General features: G+C 52.8%; 1 protein-coding gene across 1 annotated transcript in view; it reads right to left on the bottom strand.

The window, feature by feature from the left end:
* Nucleotides 1-14781: 14781 nt before the first annotated feature.
* Nucleotides 14782-19944, bottom strand: part of EPHB2 (EPH receptor B2) — a 185917-nt gene continuing 180754 nt past the window's right edge. The window contains exons 12-16 of the mRNA XM_060015781.2: nucleotides 19367-19582; nucleotides 18460-18609; nucleotides 17211-17404; nucleotides 15578-15733; nucleotides 14782-15025 (exon numbers count right to left, since the gene is read on the bottom strand). Of these exons, the coding sequence (XP_059871764.1) occupies nucleotides 14917-15025; nucleotides 15578-15733; nucleotides 17211-17404; nucleotides 18460-18609; nucleotides 19367-19582 (825 nt within the window). The 3' untranslated portion in view covers nucleotides 14782-14916. The remainder of the gene's footprint in view (nucleotides 15026-15577; nucleotides 15734-17210; nucleotides 17405-18459; nucleotides 18610-19366; nucleotides 19583-19944) is intronic.

Raw genomic sequence — 19944 nt, 5'->3', positions numbered from 1 at the left:
CTTTTCCTGAACATCATACAGTTGGAATCATATAGTATGTAGCCTTTTCAGATTGGCTTCTTTCACTTAGTAATATCCAGTTAAGTTTCTTCCATGTCTTTTTGCAGCTCAATAACTTTTTTTTAAAGCACTGAATAATATTCCATTGCTTGGATGTTCCACAGTTTATCCATTCACCTAATAAGGGCATCTTGGTTGCCTCCAAGTTTTTGGCAATTTTGAAAGAAGCGCCTATAAACATCTATGTGCATGTTTTTGTGTGGACATGTTTTTAACTCCTTTGGGTAAATACCAAAGAGCACAATTGCTGGATTGTATGGTAGGAGTATGTTTAGTTTTGTAAGAAACTGCTAAACTGTCTTCCAGAATGGCTGTGCCATTTTGCATTCCCACCAGCAATGTATGAGAGCTCTTGAGGCTCCACATCCTTGCCAGCATTTGATGTTGTCAGTGTTCTAGATTTTGGCCATTCTAATAGGTATATAGTGCTATCTCATTGTTGTTTTAATTTGCATTTCTCTGATGACATATGATGTGGAGCATCTTTTCATATGCTTACTTGCTATATGTATACCTTCTTTGGTGAGGTGTCTGTTAAAGTCTTTATCCATTTTTTAATTGGGTTTTTGTTTTCTTTTTTTTTTAACATCTTTATTGGGGTATAATTGCTTTACAATGGTGTGTTAGTTTCTGCTTTATAACAAAGTGAATCAGTTATACATATACATATGTTCCCATATCTCTTCCCTCTTGAGTCTCCCTCCCTCCCATAAGTTAATGGTTGAGTAAATTAAAGGATGGATGGATGGTTCAATGGAGAGTTCAGTTGATAGATGGATGGACAGATGGATGGATAAATTAAGGGATGAAAGGATAGAGATGTTTGCCAGACTCCATGCAAAGCATTTTACATACATTATTTTGTTTTAGCCACACAGAAATACCATAAAGAAAGGGACATTTCCTTTTTACACACAAAGTGCTTGAGCTTCAGAGGTAGGAAAAATCACTTTCCCAAGATTATACAACTAGAAAATGGCGGAGCAGGATTCAGGCAGTGTCTAGCTCACACAGGAATTTAATATGCATAGCTTCTATGGCTGTTTGAGGCACCTTAAGGAGAACTGGAGTGTACAGGAAGAATTATGAGTTGGGGGGACTGGATGGGGGGCACTGGCAAAATGATACCACTTAGGCCCTTCCCCAAGGGATACTGGTGTCTGGTCCCAGAAGGAGCATCAAAGGAGAGCCTGTTATTAAACAGGTTGGAGCATGCTCTGAGCATCGGAATGTTGGCTGTTAATGGCAATGTAACCCACTTTCTAAAGCAGAATCCTGGCCCCCCAAAGATGTCCACGTCCTAATCTCCAGAATCTTTGAATGTGCGAGGGTACACGGCAAACGGGAATTCGGTTGCTAATCAGCTGATCTTTAAAATTGAGAGATTTTCTGGGTGGGCCCAGTGTAATCACAAAGGTTCTTAAAAGTGGAAGAGGAAGGTAGAAGAAGGGAGTTAAAGGGGGATATGAGACATGGCAGGACAGTCAGAGAGGGATGCAACATTGCTGGCTTTGAAGGTGGAGGAGAGGGGGACAGAAGCCAAGGTGCGGGCAGCCTCTGGAAGGTGGGAAGGCAAGGGAGCAGATTTTCCCCGAGAGCCTTTAGGAGGGACACAGCTCTGCTGACACTTGATTTTTAGGCCAGTGGGCCCTGTGTTGGACTTCTAAACTCCACAACTGTAAGACGGTAAATGTGTGTAGTTTAAGCCACTAAATTTATTTAGCAATTTTAGGTAATTTGTTACAGCAGCAACAGGAAACTTATACACCTGCAGGTCAAGGGGGTGGAAACTGAGATCCAGGAAGGTTTAGCAACCCACTCAAGGTTGCACAACTAGGAGCTCTTTGGGTTCCCGAATCACTGCTCATGTAGCCATGGACGAGAGGTTTGCCTGCCCTGCCCCGTCCTTCCAAGGGCATTTGCAGACTTCTCACTCCCTCTTCTGTGAACCTAGCAGTCACCCTTTATGTCATGAATGCAGAGAGCCTAAGATTTAGACCTGGAAGAGTTCTTCGCCATCATCTCATCACGAGTGAGATGAGTTTCTAGTGGTTTCTGAATATCTTTCAGCTATATCATTTTTTGTTTCAGAAACATCCAAATCCAATCTTTAAAACAGTTAAAAGCAGAATTATTCTGGAGGAGGTGGAGTTGGAGGTGGAGGCGAAGCTCAGCTCACCAGGCCCTCCCTTTTCTCCTGTACAAGGTCTGCTGGGCACCTCCTTGGGACTCAGGGCTGCGAGTTGCAGCGTTTGAAGTCTCCTTCCATGGTGAGGAGTCGAGGGGCCTGTCGCATTTGTTTCCACTGGTTTTCACGTGGCTGCCTTCTCCTCACTGGTTAGCTGTCTACTCAAATTCTCCCTTGGGAAACTGTCCCTGCCGCTCTGTCTAAAGTCTGCTGCTCTCTCTGACTGGCATCATGAACCCCTGCTGGTTTCCTTCCAAGGACTTGGGACAATTTGCCTTTATTCCATTTATTTGCTTAAATAAGGGCTGTCAAATTCACGAAGGCAGAGACCTTGTCTCTCCTGCTCCCGGGTGTAACCCAGTTCCCGGCACAGTGCCTGGTGTGAGAACACACTCAAAAAATGTCTGCTGGGCTTCCCTGGTGGTGCAGTGGTTGGGAGTCTGCCTGTTGATGCAGGGGACACGGGTTCGAGCCCTGGTCTGGGAAGATCCCACATGCTGCGGGGCGGCTGGGCCCGTGAGCCATGGCCGCTGGGCCTGTGCGTCCGGAGCCTGTGCTCCTCAACGGGAGAGGACACAGCAGTGAGAGGCCCACGTACTGTAAAAAAAAAAAAAAAATGTCTGCTGTTAGAAGAATTAAGCTCAGAGAGGGGAAGCAACTTGCTGCAATCACACAGGGATATAGTGGCAGAGCCAGAATGAAGGTCAAGTCATCTGGCATCTTCCGTCAGTCAGTCTCTGGCCTATAGTTAGTGGTCACTGTGGGCAGCTGGGAGGGGTCAAGACTGGTCAGGGACAGACACATTAAGGGCTGGTTGCAGTGAACCATGAGCCTTTCAGAATGACCTAGAAGGACTGCAGATAATATGGTGGGATTTCCCTTCTGGTAAGATTAAGACTCATGAAGGGAAGACCCAAGCCGGGGCCTCTGGTTGTGGGCCTCGTGCCAGGGAGGCCATGCCACAGCTTTCCCACCTACAGGAGGAAGAGAGAGGGAAGAGGGGAAGAGCCCAGGGCCTCAGTCAGGGAAGAAGCCTGAACAGACTCCCTCTTGAGGGCACTCGGAATTGATCACCTGTTTCTCCAAGCATAATGGAATTAAAAAGAACAGTTGGAAGAAGGCAATGCTGAAAACCCAAGGTGCGACCCTTTATGATGGAATTCCAAGCCTCAGGGACAAGTGTGGGGCTCCCTGGCATCCACTCAATCACACCATTTAAGGAAACTGGGAAAGAAGTCAGGCAGTGTTTAGATAATTGTCATGGCAACCCTGAGGGTAGGGATTATAAGCCCCATTTTACTCCAGGAAGTGAAGTGACTTGCCCAAGGTCACAAGTTTATCAGTGGGGTTCCGCCACAGCTCTGCAGGGCCCCATAGCTCTTTCTACCACTTAGAGGTGTGAGCTAAGGGTGAGATTTTTGGGGGCAGGTCACCCGAGCATGTGCCGGCTGGGCTGGGCATGTCTCACTCTCCCCTGGACCCAAGGGCTCCTTCTTTGGCCTCAGAGGCTCCAGGGTTTAGTGTCCCTGGAATAGTATGAGGGGAGGGTCCAGCCTCAGGACTGGTTTTGAAGAGGGAGGAGGAAGAAGAGGAAATTCTGTATATTGTGTTGAAGTACCCTAGGAACACAGAAAAGATGTGGAGAGAGAAGATGTCAGATCTTCCTGAGCAGGGAGTTTGAAAATCTAGGAAACAGCTGAAAGAACTCAGTTTTAGAGTAAAATATACCTGGGTGTTACCCCAACCAAGCCCCATTCATCTTGACCTTGAGCAGTTAAGACACCCCATCTCTGTGAGCCTCAGTTTCTACTGTTGTAAAACAGGATAAGGGCCCAGGGTAGTGCTGGAGCCAGTTCACACTGGCTGGTGAGAGCCAGTTGTTACATTTTCAGGAATTTTGTGAAGCAGTTATTAAACAATGCCATCATTAAAAATTATATAAATTTACAATAGCATAACGTGCATTAAAAACAAAGACAACACTCAAAACAAATCGCTTCCTAATTATTTTACTATGTATTACTGTTATTTGTATTCTTGAGGTTATTTACATCTATTGTATCTGAATTTTGGAAATATGTAACCATGTGTTGCTGAGCTCTGCTCTCTGCCACATGAGGACACAATGAGAAGGATGAGAAGTTCGCCATCTGCAACCCAGAAGAGAGCCCTCCCCAGAACCAGGGCCATGCAGGTACCCTGATCTTGGACTTGCAAGCCTCTACACTGTGAGAAACACATTTCTGTTCATAAGCCCAAAATAAAAAAGATATGTTGGGCTTCCCTGGTGGCACAGTGGTTAAGAATCCGCCTGCCAATGCAGGAGACACGGATTCGAGCCCTGGTCCAGGAAGATCCCACGTGTCGCGCAGCAACTAAGCCCGTGCGCCACAACTACTGAGCCTGTGCCCTAGAGCCTTCGAGCCACAGCTACTGAAGCCCGCGCACCTAGAGCCCGTGCTCCGCCACAACAGAAGCCACTGCAGTGAGAAGCCCGTGCAAGAAACGAAGACCCAACGCAGCCATAAATAAGTTAATTAATAAATTTATTAAAAAAAAAAAAAGATATGTTACTGAGCATCTCTTCCAAAGTCTGTTGTTCAGTGACTCACACCGGTAGTTTGAAATTGGCCTTGACGGCCACTTATACCGTAGAAAACGGCAGTTGCTACCCATCAGGGCTTGATTTATTTATCATTGTGTTGATTGTCCAGACCTAAGAAGGTAATGGATAACATGTTAATGCAGATTAAATCGAAAACTGTGACGTGGTGAATAGCACAAAAAAACTGAGGAAATATTCTTCCAGTATTTGAAAACTATTATCTGATTCAGCAAAGAAGTCACCCATGTCATTGTGGAGCGAGAAAAGTTCCAACATAAACCTTCATTGTTTCACTTAAAAAAAAATTGAAGTATAGTTGATTTTCAGTGTTATTTTGGTTACAGGTGTGGAACACGGTGATTTGATGTTTTTATAGATTATACTCCATTTAAAGTTATTATAAAATATTGGTTATATTCTCTGGGCTGTATATTATATCCTTGTATCTTATGTATTTTATATCTGGTAGTTTGTATCTCTTAATCCCCTTCCCCTGTCTTGTCCCTCCCCACTCCTCCCTCCCCCATTGTTTCACTCTTATCTTACTCCTTGACTCAAATAGAGGTGTCAGCCAGCATTCCTGAAGTATGCTTGGCGAGTTGGTTGGTACACACTTACTAGCACACCCCTGGCAACATGCCTCTCTGGTGGCTGTGGGCACTCAGTGACACAGTGTGGATGGTGGTGCCGGGGGTGGCAGTCTCCATCAGCTGCCTCCTCCCCGAGCCATGCCCGATAAACTTGAGATCTGCGGATAAACAGCATGCTGGCCGAGTAACTACGACCTCAGGAGAAATTTCCTAGCTCCTCATCCCAACCAGATTGGCTGCTGCTGGGTTCTTACTGTAGAGAAATTCTGGGACCAACATCCTGGACCCAAGACACAGTATTAATATTAAGTCAGGAGTTGGGAGTTGGGAAGAGGCATCTAGGGCAGCTGGTAAGGGGATAACCTTTGCTTCAACGTCTCTGCTTTCTGCCCCATCACTGTGCCTCTAGGTCCCCACCCACTGGCTGGGACCTTCGCTGGGGTGGGGAGCAGGGGGCAGAGAGTCAAGTAGTCACCACAACCCACCAGCCCAGGATGCCAAGCTTCCTCTGGGGCTCAGGTCTGGCCTGTTACCAGCCTCAGCCCCCAGGGGGCAGAGTGGCTCCATAGAAAGAAGGCCTAGCTCACCCTTCAGTCCATCTGGGGCCTTCCATCCCGACTGGTATGGCAGGGCTGCTCCTGGGGGCAGTAAGGGAGTAACTACTTTCTGAGCCCCTGCTATGTGCCAGGCTCTCTGCTGGGCACTGTGGCACCCATTAACTATCTAAGCTTCACAAAGGTCTTGCAAGGTAGAGTCTGTTATGCTCTCCCTGGTTGAATGTCAAGCCATCAGGTAGACCTCCCACTGCCCTCCCCTCTGACATCTACCCCCGCATGTTTATGGGCCCAGCTTCAGCCTCAGCACCGCTCTCCCTCTGAGCACCAGGGCAGTACCCAGACGCTGGTGAACTTCTCCAATTATACTTGCAGGGACACTGAGAGCTGCACCCTCCACAAGGGGAAACCTGCAAACGATAACACTTTTTAAGAGATTCACATTGTGCTTTTGGCATATTTAAGGCTCTGCAATATCCCGAAGTAAAGAAATCTGATGAACTTGCCCAAGCCCAGAATTTGCCTAACGTGTTTGACCATGCAACCCTCCCCCAAATCCCCTTTTTTGAGTTTGACAAACGTTTATTGAGAGCCTGCTATGAGTCAGGCTTTGTCCTCGTTGTGGAGAACACAGCAGAGTGTATGACAGATGTGGGCCCTGCTTCCTCCCGGCAAGATACTAAGAGCACGGTTGTGAGTGCTGAGCACTGACGCGCTTCATCTCATTTCATCCTCACCTCTACTCCAGGAGTTAGGCATTATTGCCCCATTTTATAGACGTGAAAATGAGGCTTTGAGCAATGATGTCTCCTGTCCAAGGATACATAGCTAGCTAATGGCGGAGTTGGGATTCAAATCCTAGGACCCCTGACAGCAGAGCTCAAACTCTTAAACACGAATGAATGTTCACACTTAGGAATTACTGCTCGAGTTCAACACCCCAGGCCAAATCCCCACCCCAGCCCCAACCCTGGCTTCATCCTTAGCCCTGGAAAACTCCTAGTCACTCTTCAGAAACCTGCTGAGGACCTCTAGGAGCTCCTGTCTGTTCCCTGGTGAACCTCGGGGGGGAAAAATACTGTGAGTCCAAGTAATAATTTTTGCAATTCACATTTATTTTGGGGAAAAAAAATGTTCTGCTAAAAATACTCCTACAAAGGCATTGGAGTAACAGGCTCAGGGTTGCTCATGGAGCCAGTTGGTGAGATTTCCTTGGTCATAACAGTGGGGGTCCCGGGAGCCAGGGCTGACCCACAACCAACAGAGCCCCAGCTGCGTCCCTCCCTGACTCCCCAGCATTGTCAGGAAAACGCATATTTGTGACCAGAAGAAACAGAGTTCTGTGAAACCACAACAGACCCCACGGTCCCCAGTTGTGAACTCTGGCCTGCATGGCCGAGGTTAGAGTGAACCGCTCGGGGGCTGGGCAGTCCAGGTGCCCACACCCACTGCCCATGGCTCTTACAGCGGGTCCAGGAGGCCAAGGTCAGAGGGGGTGTCCGAGTGTCCCCAAACAGGTGCTCCTTGGGGATCTGGATTTGATTGGCAAAGGGTTTGACAGTGGGGAGGGGCTGAGTGGGGACCACAGGTAGCGGCATAGCATAGTGATTACGAGGGCAGATACTGGGCCAGAGACCACTGGCTGACGGTGTGACCTGGGAAGGCCACCACACACGTCTCTGAGTTTCCTAGTTTGTGGAAGGGGAATAATAATTGTACCTGTTTCACAGAGCCGTGTGAGGGTTAAGCAAGACACCGTGTATAAAAAGTTACGCACAGCACCTCGCACACTGTTGGCACTCAAGAAATAGCAGCTATGATCAGGGTTTGGGGCTGGGCATGGCCAACCAGGAATTGCTCTTCTGTGGAGTCGAAAGAGGCTGGCTGTGAGTGAGTGTCCCTGCCGGTCCTACCCCGGGCCAGCCTCAGGGGCTCAATTTCTTGCCCCCTGCCCACCAGAGTCCCTATCCACGGAGGGGAAAGCAGCCAGACTGATTACCAGGCTCTGAGCAACCCAGAGGCACCTCTTTCAGCTGGTCTCCCAGATTCCATAGGCAGTGGTCTCAACTGGGAGGTGAGGCAGGGACTGTGTGGCCACGGAAGTTGCATCCTGACTGTCAGAGGGAAGGCACCTGACTCTGGGGTTTGCAGCAAGACCCTATGGCTTCCCAGTGTTAAGACTCGGGTTCTGAACAGGGAGGTGGTGTGCTTGGGAAAGATTCCTCAGCAAATCCCTGGCCCTGCAGCTTCCTCTCTGAGGGGGTGGGGGGTGTCCACCCCAGATGAGTTCCTCCCTAAACTGAGCCACTGGGGCCCCTACTAGGCTCCTGAACTGAGCTGTCTAGCCCACCAGCTAGTGGGCACTGTGGGCTGTGTGGGGCTTCTCTGCAGCCTGGGGTTGTCAGCTCCCCGGCCACTGGGAGGGCCAGGTGTGGGCAATTCTACCCCTCTACCGGGGAGGGAAAGCCACCATCACACTCAGAAGGAGGTGATTCAAAGGATGGAGTTGTTAGTATTTGTTTTTAGCTGTCTCCCTCCCCATCTCTTTCTCTCTCGCTCTCTGTGCTTTGTCACTGCTGGGACCCCCAGGTCTGGGGATCAGAGTTGAACAATGGGACTTGAAATTTCAAGATTGGCAGCATAGAATCATATGGTGCTGGAATCTTAAAAACATGGAATCCTTCTGTTGGAATCTTAGAATTATGAGGTTTTGCTGGAATCTTCACGCATGGAATATTAGAGTTTTGGACTCTTGCAGTGTCAGCAGGGCCCCAGAGTGTATGTGGTCCTGGCGCTGACCTCCTCCCTCTGCCATCTCCCTTTCCCCTCCTCCGGCAGGGGCCATTAGACCCTGAGTAGACACAGGACCTTCACTCCCTCTTCCTCCAGGGAAAGCCATGCCTTAGTCTGGGTAGCAGAGGCTGGTAGCGGGGAGTTATATGAAGCTCCAGGTCCAGCTGGAAGCCCCACCCTGCCTTTGCCCGGCCCACCTGACCAGGTGCTGAGTGAACAGGCCTGGATCATAGCCTTGAGGCCTGTGGGGTCTCCAGAGGGTGGCCCTGGGAGGGCTGCTGGGCCCCTGTGAAGTATTAAGTTCCTGTTCCTTCTTGCTATATCAGCTTTCCTGAAGCAGCCTTCAAGCTGTGAAGCTAAACTCAGACAGACTCTGGGTCTGGGGAGGCGGGGGTCTAATTTTCCTGAAAGCTTAGCTCAATACATTCCTGAGGGTCAGCCCTTTCCCCCACTTCATGGGTCCTAATCCACGTCTGAGTTTGGGCATCTTATCTGACGATGTCCTGCTTTTTCCTAATCCCTGTCTACGCCAGACCCTCTCCCTGCAGACATGAGGGCACAGTTCATCGTGGGGGAAGTGAAGAGAGAATTTCAGTGTCTGGAGGAATCTCCTGGAGGAGCTTGTTAGAAACGGGCCCCTAAGCCCAACCTTGGCTATTCTGATTTAGGGGGTCAGGGTGGGGCAGGCACGTGGCCTGGCTGGGGTCCTCTGGGAATCACCTCTGAGACTCTGGTTCCTTACTCGTAGAGTGGGGATGGTGACACCCATAGGGTCCTGCACGTGGGACTGGGGTAGGCTAAGTGTTCAGCGGTTAGTGCAGTTGCTGTGGCATCAGCCTCCTGAGACCAGACTCTGATGGGGAGTCCCTGAGTCTTCCTGTGTCACAGAACAAAGGCCAAGTCACTTCCTTTGATTTCCCTGAAGGGGAATCTGGCCAGCTTCGAGGCCATAGTCCATGCTGCTTTATGGTAGGAGCCATTTCCTGGGAGGCTGGGTCAAGGTGGGCAAGGTGGAGAGCGCATGTGTGCTGACTCCCTAGCCTCCCTCTGGGTTCCCCAGCATAACACACTATTGAAAAGGGCAGGATCCCGCCCCCTTCCAACAGCATGTCTGGGTGATCTCTCCAGGGCCAGGGCGACGGCTTCCTGAGCAGTTTGCATACCATTTACCCAGCCCCCAGCCCTGTTCGCTTATCACTCCGCCCTGCACCCCCCCCCCCCCCCGTGGGGCTCTGCCTGCCTTCCTGTGCCCTTACCACCACCCGCGTCTACTCCGCTCTGGCCGTGAGTGGCAGCTCTCTCAGTGCCTGGCCTGGAGGAAACGGGGTGGGCATCTCAGTCGAATGCAGCTGAATTAAGAAGCAGGTAGCACAAAATCCAACCCTGCTGTTCCAAGCAGCTGAAATGACTCTTTGGATTATCTGCGTCAGTGAGTGAGGATGGAAAAGGAAGCAGCAGGGCCTGGATTCTCCGGGAATAAATGACGGCTTCTCCAGGGGGCTTTCTCCCCCGGGGGAGAGGGGGAGCTGTGAGGCATCCTGCTCCCATCTGATGGCCGAACTGACTGCTCCTTCTAGCACTTGATGCTGACTCTGCCACTCTTGTTCTCAAGAACCTGTTGTGGCTGGACTGAGCATCATGTCCAAACTGCCTCAACCTCCCCTTAAACCAGCCCCCGCCTTCCAGCACTGCTCCGGTCCATCCAGAAACGACTCCTCACTGCTAACCGTTCTGGCCTTTGCATCTTTGGTTACACTGCACCTCCCAGTTGGAGTGACCTTTCTCTCAACGTCTGTTATTGTCAACACAGCCTCCTCTGTGAAGCCCTCCATGACAATCCCAGCCCATTTGCTCTTTCCCTTATCTTACCAACCAGCATCCAGACATCAGGTGCTTCATGTCGTCTGAGTGTGGCAGAGTGGGCATTGGAAGCAGGCAGACACAGCCCTGCTCTGCCTCTTCCTGGCTATGGAATCCTGAGCAAGCTACTTCCTCTCTCTGAGCCCATTCTCCCCCAGCCCCCCAGCCACATCTGTGGAAGGAAATAGTCCCTCCTCACAGGGCTGCAGTGTACAAAGTGTTTCGCATGCTTGGCTCACCCAGTCCAGTCCGCTCATTTTACAAACGTTAAGAGTGAGGCTCAGGGAAGCTGGCTTGCCCAGATCTGTGTCTTAAGTTAGTGGTCAGAGCTGCCACTCTGGTGGCAGTGTGCTTTTTCCCTAGCATCATGCCTCATCCTGACCTCCGAATGCATTTACATTATTTCCTCGGACAAGTCATCCAACCTTTGGGACCATTTGGAACTTCAGGGGCTCAGGGGAGAGCCAGGAGTGGCTGAGGGTCCAGCACCGGGGTGGGCAGTGGTCTGGGGCCATGACTGCTGCCTGTGCTTCAGCCAGGGGTGAGGAGGGGCTGGCACGGGGCGGGGTCTCCTAGTCTTCTGGAGATGAGCCCCTGATCTGACGGGGGTGCAAAGCTAGTGAGTGCACACGAAGGGGTGGCAGAGAGCTCCCTGAGAGGGACCGACCAGAAATGATGGGGAAAGTCCAGCTGACGCCATCTGAGCAGGAGGCACCATCGGGTAGCCAACAGCCACCGCCCCAAGTCCCTAAGTATCCCCGACTGCCCCCGCCACCCCAGCCCCTACTCTGGGGCCTTTTGGTGTAGCGCTATGGCCATCATCTATTCTGATTGGTTTGCCCACGTCTTACCGGTTGATAGATATTTAGAGTATCATCCCCCAGGAAGAGGCCTGCTGATCATCAACAGTAACCCATCTGACCCATCTGGGGGCGCTTCTGGGGCAGTAGGAGCGGGGGCGACGGCACGGCTCTCTATTTCCCAGCCTGGCGCTGTGCAGATCTGCCTGTCACACCCTCTCAGAGCAGCTGGTCCCCATTTCCATGGTGCCCTGGCCCATGTTTGCAAGGCAGCTTTCTTTCCTCAAGTACCAACTGTGTGCAGAGCGGCCGGAAACTCCTCTCACACTGCTGGGCAGGTGGGGGCTGGCACTTGGGGAGGTTGAGCCAGGAAAGGATTAGTAACCAGGCAGCGGGTGGCTCAGAGCCGTGTGCCTGGGCGAGCAGGCAGCCATCAGTGGAAGGCGCTTGGCAGCATGGCCCACCATCCCCACTGAGAAGCAGGCAAGAGGTGGCGGGGGGAGCGGCCCCAGCAGCGGGGAGAGGTGAGCATCTGCCTGCACCCGGGACAGTCACAGCGACGTCTGTCTGTTACCCTGAAGTAGAGACAGAGGGTTTGGGTAGCACCCTAACTCTGGAGAAGCAGGCACGTGGAGGCCCAGGACCACGGAGGACTCAAGCCCTGAAGGGTGGATGGGCAGACGTGCTGGCTAGCAGACACCAGCCTAGCGGCTTAGGACAGGAAGCCATCTGACAGGAAGCACCAACTGCCAGCCCCCTATGGGGCCCCAGAGCAGTTGGGGGGACGGGCTGAGGAGACAGAGTTAATCTGAAGAGCATCAGGGCAGCTCCCTCCAGAAGGTGACCTTGTGTGTCGGGACAGCTGCCACCCGTGCTGGGCATCTTTGGGGCACAAAGGGCAGCTGGCTGGGCCAAGGCTGGCCAGTTCATGGGAAACCAGCCAATGCCTTCCTTGTGGCTTGCTCTGCTGTTCCCCCTGGGGGGGCCCATGCTCCCCTCTAATCCCTTCCTTCCCCTTGCATCTCGGGCTCTGAGAACAGGTGAGTGACAGATGACAGGCTGGTCCGTGCTGGACGCTTGCTCTCACTGAGGGGCCTTTAGGTGACCACCTGCGGCATGAATCTTTCTCACTGGTCAGCCTCCCATGGACAAAGGGAAAGGTCCTGAGATGTGGCGTCCCTGGCTCTCCCTCCCCAGCCTCCTCCTTCCACACGAAGAATTTTGATTGTACGTGAGTAGAAATCCATCTGCTCAGAGGATATTAGAGTTGACCAGGATAAGGTGATAATACCTGTGGCTTTGACCGCAGATCCATGGGTTCTCCGGGACCCTCACACTGCCACCATCACAGCTCACTTAATACCTGGGCCCCCTTTCTCTGGCCCAAAAGAGCGAGTGCACTGCTGTCACCTCCCTGCTCCTAATGCGTCCTGCAGTGGTTCACACTGATCTGCAGGGCATCAGACTCCAAGTTTTGAGCCACTTCCGACTCACTTCTTTCATTGCCTGTGCTTTTTTTTTTTTTTTTTTTTGCCTGTGCTTTTGACAAGCCAGAGCCAGAAAGGCCACATGGACCATGGTGTCCTCCATGTGTTTTCTCAGCCCTGGGCCTTCGGGAACGCTGAGGTAGGAAAAGTCCCTTAGAAGAGCATCATGGGTCACTTGACATGTCCCAAAGGTGCCAGGGTCTCTGTGGGAACTGACAGAGAACAGGGGTCATTTTCTAACTAAAGTGTTTATTTCCATTCAGTTCACTAACCGATTGTTCTGCTCAGGTAGCTGCATTTACTCATAGGAGACAGCCTGTGGCCAGACCACTTGGCTGATTATTTTCCCACGGCCAAGACTTTCAGACCTGGGCCAAGGTCTGGTGGAGGGAAGGAGGTGGGAGAGAAATCACATGCTTTCTTGCAAGGGGAGGAGAGGAGCACACCTGCACATGGTCTGACGGTGATGCTCTGGAGGGCTGGGATATCACAGTGAATGACCTGGGTCCTGGCCTGGTTTAGGCTCCCAGAGACAAAACTGGGTTCTGGCCACCCGAGGGCACTCAGGAACCTCGAAGGGGCCTGTTTGCCTGGGAAGTACTGGATAGACTGGGACAGAAGGAGATGGAGATGTGGGCAGAGGCTTCTGACCCTGCAGCCTCCTCCTCAATCTGTTGCTTTCAGAAACAGTCCTGGGGTGGGATGCTCCTCCACCTTGGCCCCCACCCTCCACCCAAATCTCACTCAGTCTCTGAATGGCCCAGATGGCCCCGTGGCAGTTGGCTTTGGTGAGGCCTGGCAGCAGGTGGGAACTCTATGCAGGGGGGAGGAGGGAAGGGTGTCAATGAAAACCATATAAAAAATCCAGAAATGTGCATACAAAATCTCGCCCTTGGTGTATTGCCTAAGTCAGGAAGCAGAAAGCACCTTCTTCCTGGAGAAGGATCAAGTCCTCAAAAGGTAGGAAATGTCAAAGTGTCACTTCATTGTCATAAAAAAAAAACCAACCAACAAACCCCAACCCCCCAAACCAAATCCACCCCTGACCAAAATACCCCCGAGTCCACAAATTGCTGTAAACAAACCCAGATGTAGGAGCAATCCTTCTCAGTGGCAGTCGTAGCTGATGGCAGTCATTGCAGCATCAGTCCTCCAGGTGTGGACCGGCAGGAGCGGGTGCCCAGCTGGGCCATGGCCGCCGAGCCGTGCGCATGACGTGGACGTGAGCTGCAGACCGGGGGGAGGGGGATGGTCAACCTCAGGAAGGCTGACCTTTCTGGCGTCCCCCCGTTCTCCCTGACCCAGGAGGACAAAAGTCCCTTTTCAGCCCCGGGAGCTGACAGGAGAAACAAGTCTCTTTCATTGGAGTTTCTAGAATATTCTCCAGAGACAGAAAAATTCTTCTGTTTGCCCAGAGGCAGCGGGACTGGATTTTCCAAGAGCGGCTCCGGGGTTGGTTGCCCATCGCCTGCTCATCCGCCTGGCGCATGGCTGTTGAGTGAGGCCTGGAAGAGCAGCCCCGGGGACGGGAGAGAAGTGTGGCCCCTGTCTCTCCCCTTCACATGTGTGTTCCTGAAAGTGTTTCTTGGCTCCGGCCAGGTCACCTTCCCAGAGGGAGTTGGAGAGAAACTGCTTTTGATCTCCAATTGGACAAACTGCGTGAATCTCCCAAGCCCTTTTTCTCCTCCAAGAACAATGATCGCTTTCCTTATGAGAATCCTCTTTCAAAACTATTCCTCGTGTTTCCCGCCCCCTCCCGGGATCTATTTTCTTTTGTCCCCATTCCCTTTTTTCCATCATCTGAAGTTGCACGTGTTGTTCTTGGTGACGTCTCATGGCTGGAGCGCTGCTTGGTTCTTCCTGTTGCCCGTGGCCTCCTGGCAGGTGGCTGACCCTGCGGTGGACGAAGAACCGGGGGCCAGCATGTGGGGCGGAGGGGGCGGGGCCTGGAGGAAGAGGTGAGCTGAGGCAGGTGAACGTCAAACCTCCACAGACTGGATCTGGTTCATCTGTGCCCGCATCACCTGGATACTGTTCAGGATTTTTTTCTGGTGACCAGCCAAGGTGACCCCAACCCGGAGAATGTCCCTTGGGGAGAGAAGCACATGTGTTAGGGAAATGCGGGGGTGGAGGGACTCTTTCCAGGTAGAGCTGCCTGGGCTTTTCCAGGGGTTTTCTGCTGGAGAGGGGCAAGGGAGGGGGTGAAGGACCTGGGGGAATGGGTTGGCGTCTGGAGCTGGAGTGAGTGAATGTTGAGATGGGAGGAGCCCGTGATTAGGAATCAGGGTGCCTAGGTGCACGTGTCTCCTCTGTTTCGGGGGAGGAGAAGGGAACCTGCATTTACTAAGTACCCAGTCATTCACTTTATATCTCCTTTCATCTTCCTACCACTCCCCAGTTAACAGAAGAGAAAACTGGGGCTAAGAAGGGTTCTGTGATTTGCCCAAGGTCACAGACAGTGGGTGGCAGGAGACCTGGGTGTTGATATGAATGTGAGTCCGTGTTGGCCGTCTTGCCCCTTGGTCCCCCATATCCCTGCTGGGACACGGTCTATTCCTCACTTTCCAGAGCCCCCGCCGTGTGGCAGGATGGGTGGGGAGCGGGGCTAATGGCAGTGGGTGGAAGCGGCTGGGCACTTACTCCATCATCATCTGCGACACGACATCGAAGGAGGTGAAACCGGCATTGGCGAAGCTCTCCTTGTACTGCCCCATCTTGATGGCCTCCAGCCACTCGTCCACTGTGTTAAAGCTGGTGTAGTCGGGGATCGTGCGGTCCAGCAGCGGCAGGTTGATTCTGGGGGTGGGGTGGGCAATGGGGACGGTCAGGGCACATGCTGACCTGGGGGTGAAGGTAAGCACTACACTTGCAGGCTATGTGCATCCACGTGTGTGAACGCAGGTGAGTGTGTATGTATGTGAGCATTTCTGTGTGAGAGCAGGAGTTTGAACTCACGTAAATGTGCACACATATATGTGTGAGTAGGCGAGAGTGAGTGTGTGCAGGACTCAAAGCTGGGGTTACCTGGAAAGTCTAGGGAAGCCTCTACAGGGACTGCGGAGAGGCTGGACCACAGTGGAGAGGCTGGACCACAGTGGAGAGGCGGGAGATGCTTCTTCTTTTGAGGAGGAGGGATTTCAGCTGGACTAACTGTGCTGATTATTTGCTGTTTCCTCCCCTGATGCCATTCTGTCCTTCTCTACCATGGTTGTGCTACCGGAAGCTGATCTTGTGGACTGCCTCTCCAAAGTCCAGACAGAGCTGGCGGGGCTAGTGGGAATGACTTCCTGGCAGGCGAGGTGTGAAGTGACCCTCAGGCTAAAAGCTCAGAGTGATTTTTATCCGAAGAATCAGGAATGGCTGATGCAGGGTCATGGTGAGGAGGGATGGGCAGAGGCAAACACGAAAATCTCTTGGCCCTAAGAACTCGGCAGGTGAAGGACTTGGGCCCAGAGAGTCTCTGGCCACAGCCAGCCCTGGACCCCGAGGATATCTAGCCGGATGCCCCTCAGAAACCTTGTGTGATCAAGAGTCCTGAAGTGTAAGAGTGTGCAGGGCCAGGGCTGGCCTGTTGAAGCTGCCCGGGCAAGGCAGTTGTGGCTGCAGACCTGATGGAGGGCACCCTGGGACCAGTGGGAGAAGGAAAGCTCCGGGATCACTGGAGCTAGCGCACCTCCTGAGCCAGTCTCTCTGATATAAGGATGGCAACCCGAGTGTGGGGCGTGCGTGCATGTGTTTGTGTGGTGAGTATGTACTTCTGAACGTGTGTGCTCAGGGCCCTGTGGATGTGTGTAGGTGTGAGAGCCTACCTGTGTGAGAATGGGTGTCTCCATGTGTGTGAGACTGTGTGTGAGCACAAGCATGAGCGTTTGTGCCCAGCTGTGCGTTCACGTCCACGTACGGGACTATATTTGTACGTGTACATGCATGTGTGTGTGAGCCTGGCCATGTCGAGGAGGTTGCAAATGCGAGTCAGAGGGTCCAGGTTTAAGTGTGGAGGAGGAAACTGAGTGAGGAGTAAATCTATTCACCGAGATTCTGACGATTTCTCTTAAAAGCTGTCCTCTCCGACCATGCTTTAAAAGATGCTTCCTCTACCAGACTGGGCTTCCTTCTCCTTCTCAGGATAGTCTGTGTCCTGTACTCTGCACCCCAAGGTAGTCATCTTTCCAACAGACACTAGCGCTGTCCTTCCCCATCCCAATTCAGCTTTACCAGAGGGGGTGGGGCCAGGGCGGAACTGGGAAAAGGGGCGGGACAGGTGGGGCGGTACCCGGAAGAGAGGGGCGCCATGGCTTTGAGGCTGTTAGGGTTGCGGATCATCTTGTCCAGCGTGTTGACGATCTGGCCGAACTTGGGCCGGTGGTTGCGGTCCTTCTGCCAGCAGTCCAGCATGAGCTGGTGCAGCGCGCTTGGGCAGTCCATGGGCGGTGGCAGCCGATAGTCCTGCTCTATGGCATTGATTACCTGGGGACAACACAGGGGCCGGGTGGGGCTGGCTGGGTGAGGTCAGAGCATCTGCCCTCTGGCCTGGCCCGTCTTGCCCCCAGTACGTGGCACGACAGACTTGCTTGGTTGCCATGGCAACTACCTCCACTTCCTGGAGGCAGCCCCAGTATGTGCCTCACCTGGGTTCCCACCATCTGTGGCCTCGGTCTGGCCTGGCAGCTGGGTGTTCTGCTCCCCTCACTCACCCACCCAGCACCCTGAGATACCCTCTGCCTCAGGGTCCACCGGGCTGACCCTCCTGTGGGCAACCCCACCTGGCTCTTCTGTCAGGGAAAAGAGCCCAAGCACCTCTCCAAACTCTCCTGCCCCCAGGGCCAAATTCACCTTCCCCAGCTTGACTGTGGGTACCTTCCCTGCTCAAGCATTCCCTGTTCTGGCGTTGCTGCAGATCAGAGCTCCTCGGATCGATTTTCAAACACCCCATCATTGAACCTCATAGACCTTTCGGATCAACTTTCCTCTCCATGCTCCCCGACATGACCCCTCATCATCCCACTTCTGGGCCTTTGCACAGGCTGTTCCTTCCACTGGAAGCCCTCGCGTCTCCAAGTCCCACTACTGTGTGAGTCCCACCTGTCTGTGAAGACTTCCTGGCTCATCTTGCCCATACTGGCCTTGCTCCAACACCTACAGGGCTGGACACCTGCCTCCTCCACTTTAGTACCTGATCATACGTAGCACCTGATAACTACATCTGGTTCCCAGAATAACTGTCTTGTCTCCCATACGGGTGGTAAACACCTGAGGGGCAGATATGGTCTCATTCAGGGCTGGCCACAGGTGACAGCATTCTGAAGATTTGCTGGTTTGTGGATGGGTAGGCCTTTCCTACTCCTGAGTCCCGTGGAGAGTCCAGGGTCCCGTGCAGACGTTTGAATCAACCAACATCGGGCTGGGATCTCAGAGACCTTGTTCCCACCCCCCTGAGAGACACGCAAAAGGCCAGAAGTTCTGGATCTTCCCCTCCTGTCTGGCTGGCCAGAGAGGCTCTGCCCATCCCCTTGGAGACTTACGTCCTGGTTGGTCATGTCCCAGTAGGGTCGCTCCCCATAGGACATCACCTCCCACATGACGATACCATAGCTCCAGACGTCACTGGCCGAGGTGAACTTCCGGTACTGGATGGCTTCTGGGGCCGTCCAGCGGATGGGGATCTTCCCACCCTGGGGAGCAGAATGAGGAGGGTTAACGGGTGGGAGGCTTACCCTCATGCCCTCTGCTCGCAAAGCTCCCCAGCCTGTGCCCTGTGCTGCACAACCACACGAAGTATCTTACTGTTCCCCAGAACCACCTCGCTGCTCTGGGCCTCCAGGCGTTTGCACGTGCCTTCCCCTCCGCATGAAGTGCCTTTTCCCACTCTGCCATCTGGTAACCTCCTTCTCGTCCTTGAGGTCCCTCTGCAAATCTTTCCCTAAGTCCCATCCGAACCACCTCTGAGGCTAGGGATTGTGTCTTATTCCTTTCTGTTTAAAACTCTGCAACAAGCCCAACAGATTTCGGGAGAGAGTCCTGAGCTGGGGCAGTCAAGAGTCTCCGCGATCTGGCCCTGCCGACTTCTCCGGCATGGGTGCCCACCAATTTCCCCAACAGCCTGTGTTTCAGTCACAGCTCCCCACGAGAATACGGCATCTGACAAACTTTTACTGGCACCTGGCTTTCAGCTCAGCTATCACTCCTTCTTGGCAAGCCTTCCTCTGCCTCCCAAGGCTGGTGTCTAACTCACAGCCCCGTCACTCTCTGGTGCTCTGCATATCTGTGTCCACCAGTCTGTGAGCTCCAAGAGGGCAGAAAACATGGTTTATGTCTCTACATCTCCAGGGCCCAGCACAGCGCTTGGCATGAGCAAGTGTTGCGGGGAGAGACGGATATTCGTCCTCCTCCCTGGCCCTGTGACTCCACTGTTCCCTGCCTCCATCTTACCAGGGCGCTGGTGTAGGTGGGGTCTGAGGTATCGTCCTCCAGAAAGCGTGAGAGCCCAAAGTCAGACACCTTGCAGACCAGGTTGCTGTTGACGAGGATGTTGCGGGCAGCCAGGTCGCGGTGGACGTAGTTCATGTCTGCCAGGTACTTCATGCCGGCCGCGATGCCCCGCAGCATGCCCACCAGCTGGATGACTGTGAACTGCCCATCATTTTGCTTCGGGAGAAGTGGAGGAAACACAGAGTAAATGGAAGGGCATGAGTCAGATCTCTGGAGCATTCTCAGAATGGGAAACCGGAGCAGGACCCTGCTGCTCTGGCCTGGGCTCTCGGTGGGAAGGACTCAGATGCTCAGAGACCTCAGAGAGGCCAGTTTCAGGGTGGTGGAGAGAACATGGACTCTGGAGCTGGTTTGACTCTGGCTCTGCCCCTTGCTGGCTGTGCAACCTTGGACATGTGACCTAACCTCTCTGAGTCTCAGTTTCCTCATCTGCGTGATAAATGGGGATAACTAACACCCACCTTCTAGGGCTGTCAAGAGTTCAACAAGAAGGTGCATGGAAGGTGCCTAGCATGTAT

This window comes from Delphinus delphis, chromosome 1, assembly GCF_949987515.2.
Source record: "Delphinus delphis chromosome 1, mDelDel1.2, whole genome shotgun sequence".
NCBI lineage: Eukaryota > Metazoa > Chordata > Mammalia > Artiodactyla > Delphinidae > Delphinus > Delphinus delphis.
The sequence above is the reverse complement of the archived record's forward strand: the minus strand, read 5'-3'. Positions and strand labels throughout refer to the sequence as shown.